General features: G+C 54.7%; 1 protein-coding gene across 1 annotated transcript; it reads left to right on the plus strand.

Annotated features, from left to right (window-relative positions):
• Positions 1-6,686, plus strand: Cldn19 (claudin 19). The gene is made up of 5 exons (XM_075946358.1): positions 1-378; positions 1,447-1,611; positions 1,716-1,800; positions 3,272-3,424; positions 4,125-6,686. Exons 1-5 carry the CDS (start codon positions 156-158, stop codon positions 4,171-4,173), a joined length of 675 nt encoding a protein of 224 aa, XP_075802473.1. The 5' UTR covers positions 1-155; the 3' UTR covers positions 4,174-6,686.
• Positions 6,687-7,164: the final 478 nt, after the last annotated feature.

The following is a 7,164-nucleotide window of genomic DNA, read 5'->3' on the forward strand; positions in this document are numbered from 1 at the left end:
TGCCTCTGGCTGGCTGGTCAGCTGTCCCCTCTCCTCCCCTACTCCTGTGCCACTTAGCTTCCCTGTTCCAGCTGTTACTCTCACCATGACCACAGCGCTCCTCAGGACCCTGGCCCATCTTTGAGCCCTGGAATCCGCAGACTTCTCCCTGGGCCATGGCCAACTCCGGCCTCCAGCTCCTGGGCTACTTCCTAGCCCTGGGTGGCTGGGTGGGCATCATCGCCAGCACTGCCCTGCCACAGTGGAAGCAGTCCTCCTATGCAGGCGACGCCATCATCACTGCCGTGGGCCTCTACGAAGGGCTGTGGATGTCTTGCGCTTCTCAGAGCACGGGGCAGGTGCAATGCAAGCTCTATGATTCGCTTCTGGCCCTGGACGGTAGGCTTCGGGCAGGAGCCTGGGAGGGGACTGGGGAGGTCTAGGCCAGGCTCACCAGGCTACATGCTCCATCCTGGTGTGATTCCCTAACTGCCGTCCTGTGTACACCGGAAAGTTCAGGCCAGCCAGGTCTCTGGGCTCTGGAGAGGCCTCAGTACAGGAGGCTGGCAGACTGGGTTCCCTGTCCTGGCACCCTCGCCTCACTACTCACCCAACCCTTCATACTCTGATGTTCTCCTGTGTAACCAGGACACTAATACATAGGACATGGGAGGGTGGACTGAGATGAGGGTCTGGCTCTATAAACCTATTAATACCATCTGCTCCTCTTCTCTCCATATTCTATACTGACACATGTACACACACACACAGGTGTGTACACCTCACACAGATGGACACAAAGCACTAGAACACACCCATGCACATGCTCACATACACACCTACTCCTGGGATGTGGCATTTCGACCGTCAAGCTGGCTCACAGGCAGACACTCTTACAGCTCTGACCTTGGCAGGGCCATCCCTCCTGCACTCCAATAGGGCTCTGCAGGTACCAGCCAGCCCCACTGCACACTGAGCCAGGCATCAGATCACTGGTCCCCTGAACTGTCTGCAGCCTAAAACTGACCAGCACACCCGTAGAGAAGCAGGCATACCACTCCATGGATGATTGACAGGGCTGCTGCTGGGGACCACACTGGGCTTGGGTGGGCCTCGCACTCTCTGCTCTTTTTGAACTGGCGATCCTGAGTGGCACCCGGCCCCATCTCCTGCTGCTTGGGGGTGCACCAGACCCAAGAGAAAGCAACAGAAGAGCAAAGTCAAGCTATCCCGTCACTCAGCACCATTCAGAGGAGCCGGTCAGGGCCAGTGGGAATCCCCCCAATACACACACACCTACACTCTGTTCTCATCCACGCACTGTCTCTTCTCACTAGCAGGCAAGTGGTCGGACCTCTTTGGGCTTCTGCTCAAGCCCCTCCACACTGGGTTCCTCCCATTCCTCCTTGTTGCCACCCCTCCCCCCCGAGTTCCCCACTGCTGCTCAGTACCTCCTCGCTGTTCCAGGTCACATCCAGTCAGCGAGAGCCCTGATGGTCGTGGCAGTGCTGCTGGGCTTTGTGGCCATGGTGCTCAGTGTCGTGGGCATGAAGTGCACTCGGGTTGGAGACAGTAACCCCATTGCCAAGGGCCGTGTGGCCATCTCCGGTGGTGTCCTCTTCCTCTTGGCAGGTGAGTGCCCTGCCTCCTCCCCCCCTCTTGACTATGCAGCCAGCCTGCCCATGTGGCTGGCAGGGCTGGGCAGAACTGAGCACCCCCCCTTATTTGGTCCTTAGGTCTCTGTACCTTGACCGCTGTCTCGTGGTATGCTACCCTGGTGACCCAGGAATTCTTCAACCCCAGCACTCCTGTCAACGCCAGGTGAGTGCAGGAGCTGGGCCTCCTTCTTATCTGTCTTCCCCTGGTCCCAGTTGCCACTTGGAAGAGGAAATAGGGAATGGGCCCCAGCTAGTTTCTGAGAAAGGAGAGTCACATGAAGGTCCTTGGGAGGGACAGGAGAGCTGCTGAGAACATTCTGGGGCAGCCAGGGCCCTAGCTCTGGGTCTGAAGTCTAGCTCTATGCTAGAGTGACCTGGGTCACTTGCGATTTAACCTTTTCATGCCAGAACCAGCTCTCCTGTGGTTCTGAGGCTCCAAGGGGTGATGAGGAAAGAGGCTTTGTACAGGGCTCAGGATGCCCTGCAGTTTTGCTTCCACTGGCGGCAGCAGGTCAAGGTGGCCTCTTGGAGGAGGCGGTAGTATGGGGGTGGGGCACTGGTAATACAGACTGGAGCAAATGGGTAGCTAGGATAAGGCCCAGCAGCTGTGAGGAGAATTTGCCCCTCAGCTTGGGTGAAGCAGCAGCTGCCCTCTGCTGCAGGGAGGAGAGGCCAGCCCAGTGGAGCAGCTGCTGCCTTGGCCTCCAGGAGAGGGCTCTGGGTGAGGGAGGTGGCAGCGGGATGCAGGCCATGTACTCTCGGGAGCTACTGTGGTCAGAAATTGTAGGGTTAAAGGCATGGGGGAGGGACTTTCAGAAGAACCTGGATGGACCTGGTTCTTCCCTTCCTCCCAGCCCAGCCAATTATCCTGCCAACTCTGGGGTGGAGGAGGATGGGAAGGGATGCTTGGGCTGTCTCTATGGGAAGGCTCATGGAGAAGACAGAGAATTTGGACAAGAGAGCTGTGCCCTGGGTGAGCAGCTACAGCACAAAGACCTGCCACACAAGGTCTATCCCAAGGAGACAAGCAGGGAGTAGGACCATCACTTCAGGACTCCCGGGGCTGCCCGGGCTGAGTCCTCGGAACACAGTTAAGCCTCTGTCTGCCCTACAGGTACAGGTCAAAAGATCCCTCTGGTTGGGGTGGAGGAGAGCAACAGGGCAAATATCCCAGTCTGGAGGTCCCATAGGAACTGGGCCCTGAAGGTAGCTGTTCTAGGAGGGGAAGAAAACTCTGGAAGAGCCAGGCTGGATGTGGAGAGCCCAGAGGATCAGACAGAAGAGCAACAATCTCTAGAGGGCAGCGAGGAGCTGCCCTAGCTAGATGCTGGTCTGTAGACCAGACCGTGACTGGGAAAGAAGGCCACAGATTGTCCCGCTGCATCCATCTAAATTTCTGTACCCATCCCTCCACCAGCCAGATGAGGAACTGAGCCTGAACTGCCTACCTAGACTTGAGCTATGTGCTGTGAACAGGCTAGTGGGGAGGGAGGCAGGGCAGTCACCCTAGTTCATGCGGAAATGAGGAGGCGGCCTGGGATATCTTGTGTGCTGTCTTCTGTCCACCAGGTGCTGGTTGGGACCAGGCTGGTCTAGGGTCTGCAACCTGATATAGCCCTCCCTACCTCTTACAGGTATGAATTTGGTCCAGCTCTGTTTGTCGGCTGGGCCTCTGCTGGCCTGGCCATGCTGGGGGGCTCCTTTCTTTGCTGCACATGTCCAGAGCCGGAGAGAGTCAACAGCATCCCACAGCCTTATCGCTCTGGACCCTCAACTGCTGCCCGAGAGTACGTCTGAGTCGGCCTGCCCTGCCCAGCCCAGCTCATCTTTCCAGCAACCCTCTTGCCCAGAACTCCAGCCAGCCTCCATGATACCCTGGGCAAGGGTAGGCAGGGTCCAGATCCCTTGAACTCAGTCTGGAGCTCCAATGTCCAACACAGGCTCTGAGCTACAGACTCAAGACACTCAAAGAGATCAGAAGCAAGACCCAGGCAACACATGTCACCCAGTGAGACCCAAGCCTGTTCTGTCTATAGCAGAACGAGCACACAGGGCCTCAGGCTCCTTCAGCTGCCCACTTATTAACTGAAAGGGCCACCTGCCTACTATATGCTGGGCCCTGAGGATCTCAGAGCAACAGAAGGATCCCAGCGCACAGCACTTTGGGCCAGAGAGCCCTTGTACCCATCCAGCAGCTCCTCCCAGCAACCAGCTAGAGGAAATTCTCTAGGCTAAGGACTGTCCCCCACATGACACCCAAGGACACTGAGCTTCAGAGAACGGGCCTCAGGCTCTCACAGTTAATTGCCCAACATTGTTTGGGTGCCCATACAGGTCACAAGGTCAGACTGTCTCACTCTTGTCCCCAGGAATGGGCCCCAGGCAGGGCTGCCCTAAGACTCGTGTACCTGGGCCCTGACTCCACAGCCCCTGTCTGCTTCACCTTGGCTCGTCCCACTAACCCATTTTTTCTCTTTTGACTTGCAGACCGGTTGTTAAATTGCCCGCCTCCATCAAGGGCCCCCTGGGTGTGTAAAGTTCGGGTTCCCAGCCAGGCCCTCCCCACTACCACATCTAGACGGTGTGTTTGGTACTTTATGGAAAGAGAAGCGAATATTCAGCCCCGAGTGTGATGTCATTCTGTCTGTTCCCACGCGCCTAGGGTGGGGTCTGGACTAGAGAGGTCAGAACCAACTCCTAGGGCTATTGCGCTGGGCTCGAGAACGCAGGCAGAGGAAGCAGGGAGCATTTACAGTTCCTGCTCCCTAAGCTGCCTGCCCCACCTTGGAGTTTGGTACCAGGACTTGGATGAGGGGAAACCACAGCTAGTCCTAGAGGCCACCTAAAGCCTGACCTAGGAAGGGTGCAGGACCTCACGGTGAGGGAACCCCTGGCATGGAGACCATCCCATAGGTAGGTAGAATGTCCTAAGCTCTCCTTGGGAGCCCTCCTGAAGAAAAGGACACTCTCTGTAAGGCCCAATTAAGGACTGGGTCACAGCTGAGTGACGGGACACTGTAGGAGCTCCCTCAGTGAGGAAGAGGACAGAGAGGACTGTCCTGCGCAGACTCCAAAGCCCTCAGCTCAGCTCTCACCCTAATCCTACAGTGATTGTCAGCTTCCTTGTGCTGAAGTGCGGCCAGGGGACAGGGCTGTGGGTCTTTGAGGCCAGGTATGACCTTCTAGAAGAGGTAAAGTCCTTGGAGGAACTGAGGGGAAGAAAGCTCAGCAAAGAGCCAGCCGTGTCCTTCATCCTCAGTGCTCCCATCCAGAGTGCGCTGGCCCCTGCCTTCACTTGTGGGCTTCTGCCACTCAACCCTCTCCCTGGACTCCAGGTCTGTCCCTCTCCTGAGAAGAGACATCCACCACTACCCCTCTCATGCTTCCAACACACCTTCCTAGCTAACTAGCTAGCGCCAGCTTCTTCCACTTCTAGTCTGTGACCATACCTCCCGCCAAGTGACTGAATCCCCAGAGCCTTGTTCAGCTTCTTGTTCAAGACTGTGCAATCCCGGGGTGCAAAGACCAAAACACTACAGCTGACAGTGGTGGAGGAGGAGGGAAGCAGGCACAGAGATGCTATGGCCAGATAATGATATACCTGCTAAACTGCTGGCCAATTAATCTTCTGATTGGTGGCAGCCGTCAACCCCCATGGACGCTTCTGATCCTAAACAGGTTTCCTGAGCGAGGCCCCTTGAGCTATGAGAACTGCAGCTGAGTCCTCTCTGGGTGCCAGAAACCATCAAGGGGTTCCTGGACTTGGGTGCACATTGGAGTCTCTTAGAAGTGGATGCCCAGCCTCCTCCCAGACACGAAGACTAAGTTGGTCAGGTGAACCCGGGCATCAGAATTCACACAGTTCCTTTGCGGTGTGTGCTTCACACTGGCGGTACTTCCTTGAGGCCTACACTCAGACCCTCTGAACCATCTGTGGAGGGTGGGGGAGAGGCAAGACCAGAAAGGAAGTTTCATCCACTTCCTGCCTCTCCGGAATCCAGACCCCTGGAGGAGACGCCCACATCCTTCCCATCCATGTTCCTTTGTCCTTAATGATTTCTACTTTGAATCCTGTTACACGCAGCCCGACTAACAGAGTTTGAAGCCTAGGAACCTAGTGTGACACAGATGTCCCCTTCCCGGGTCTGGTACTCAGCAGCATTTGAGTATGAAGCTGGCAGGAAACTTTGTGTGCCCTCTTAAGAGTCTGAGGGCTAGGAGGCTCAAAATTTGGTGGGGGAATTTGGAGGCAGAATGTACTGGCTATATCTTGTGGTTGTCAGGGGCAGGCTGTGGGCGAAGAGAGCTCCATGCAAGGACGGGACCTGGAAGTAGGGTGGTATCATCTGTTCCTCCATTTAAGGAAGCCCTCTCTTCCCATTCTGGGGGCTGGAAGGGCAGAGGGTCAGACCTTAATGAATTACACAACCAATTTAGGCGGTGATTAAAACCATGAGGTACTGGGGTGGGGAGGAAGTGTGTGGGAGACAATGAAGGAGTGAAAGCTGTAAGTTTGAGGACTGTGACCTCCCAGCATCTCCTGAAGCGACCCCATCCAAGGCTTTGTGTCCACTCTGCTGTTTACTGCTCTGGTCTCAGGCTGAGGGCTCTGGCAGACGCTGGGGAAGATAAGCTCACATACAAAGGGATGGTTCTAATGTCATCGCCGTTGTGTTTTAGTAAACAGAATCCCAGAAGTGAAATTGGCAATGTATACATTTAAGAACCATGCCCATGCATTCGGTTCCTGATGTCCCAGACCCTGGGGGAAAGGACCAGGAAGCTATAGGCTGAGAAGAACCTTGAAAACCAAGAATATGACAGAAGGCTTTGAGACAATTTCAAGAAATTATTTTTGTGCTACATAATACTGTAACTATGTGTGATAACGACACTTGAATATTGGCTATTTTTTTAATTTCTTGATTCTTACCTGATAAGGTGCAACTGAAACAATGGCTGGATTTGCTTTAACGTCTCTTAGAACAAGTTCATGGGCAAGGAAAGTTATGACATTGAGAAGCCCCATCCCCTGACGAGGTCCACTCTACCCCTCTTTGTACATTTGCTAATGAAAGAAAAATAAAAGTTTGAAGAGAACTCCAGTGTTTGCCGGCTGCATCCGTCATCACCCTCACCCTAACCAAGGAATAAAAACCACTTGATATCTGAGCACACTCAAGTCTCACGGTGCCTCAGACTCCGTCAGTGCGTCACCTGGCCTGATGGCCACTCCACCGTCTCAGTTCCCACCTAGGGCTCCTGTCAAGGGTGACGTTTTGACAAGACTTCTATGTGCACCATCACTGCCCGGCTTTAAAAAGATTTTATTTTTAATTATGTGTATGTGTTTGTACGGATGTATGCCATGTGAGTGCGGGTAGCCAGAGTCTGGACGAGGCCAGGGTGTGCTTGTGAACCAGGTGAAGTGGATACTGGGAACTGAACTTGGGTCCTCTGGAAGCAGCAACCAGGGCTCTAGCCATTCCTTTAGCTCAGCAAAAATTTGAGACAGGGTCCAAAAACT

The sequence above is a fragment of the Microtus pennsylvanicus genome, chromosome 13 (genome assembly GCF_037038515.1).
Source record: "Microtus pennsylvanicus isolate mMicPen1 chromosome 13, mMicPen1.hap1, whole genome shotgun sequence".
In the NCBI taxonomy this organism is placed as follows: Eukaryota; Metazoa; Chordata; class Mammalia; order Rodentia; family Cricetidae; genus Microtus; species Microtus pennsylvanicus.

What these genes read in the sequence shown, in the direction of transcription:
- Cldn19 (XM_075946358.1), top strand. Translation starts at nt 156, where the DNA reads ATGGCCAACTCCGGCCTCCAGCTCCTGGGCTACTTCCTAGCCCTGGGT. An exon ending in TTCGCTTCTGGCCCTGGACG is followed by an intron (nt 379 to 1,446) that starts GTAGGCTTCGGG and finishes TCGCTGTTCCAG; the next exon opens with GTCACATCCAGTCAGCGAGA. An exon ending in TGTCCTCTTCCTCTTGGCAG is followed by an intron (nt 1,612 to 1,715) that starts GTGAGTGCCCTG and finishes TTTGGTCCTTAG; the next exon opens with GTCTCTGTACCTTGACCGCT.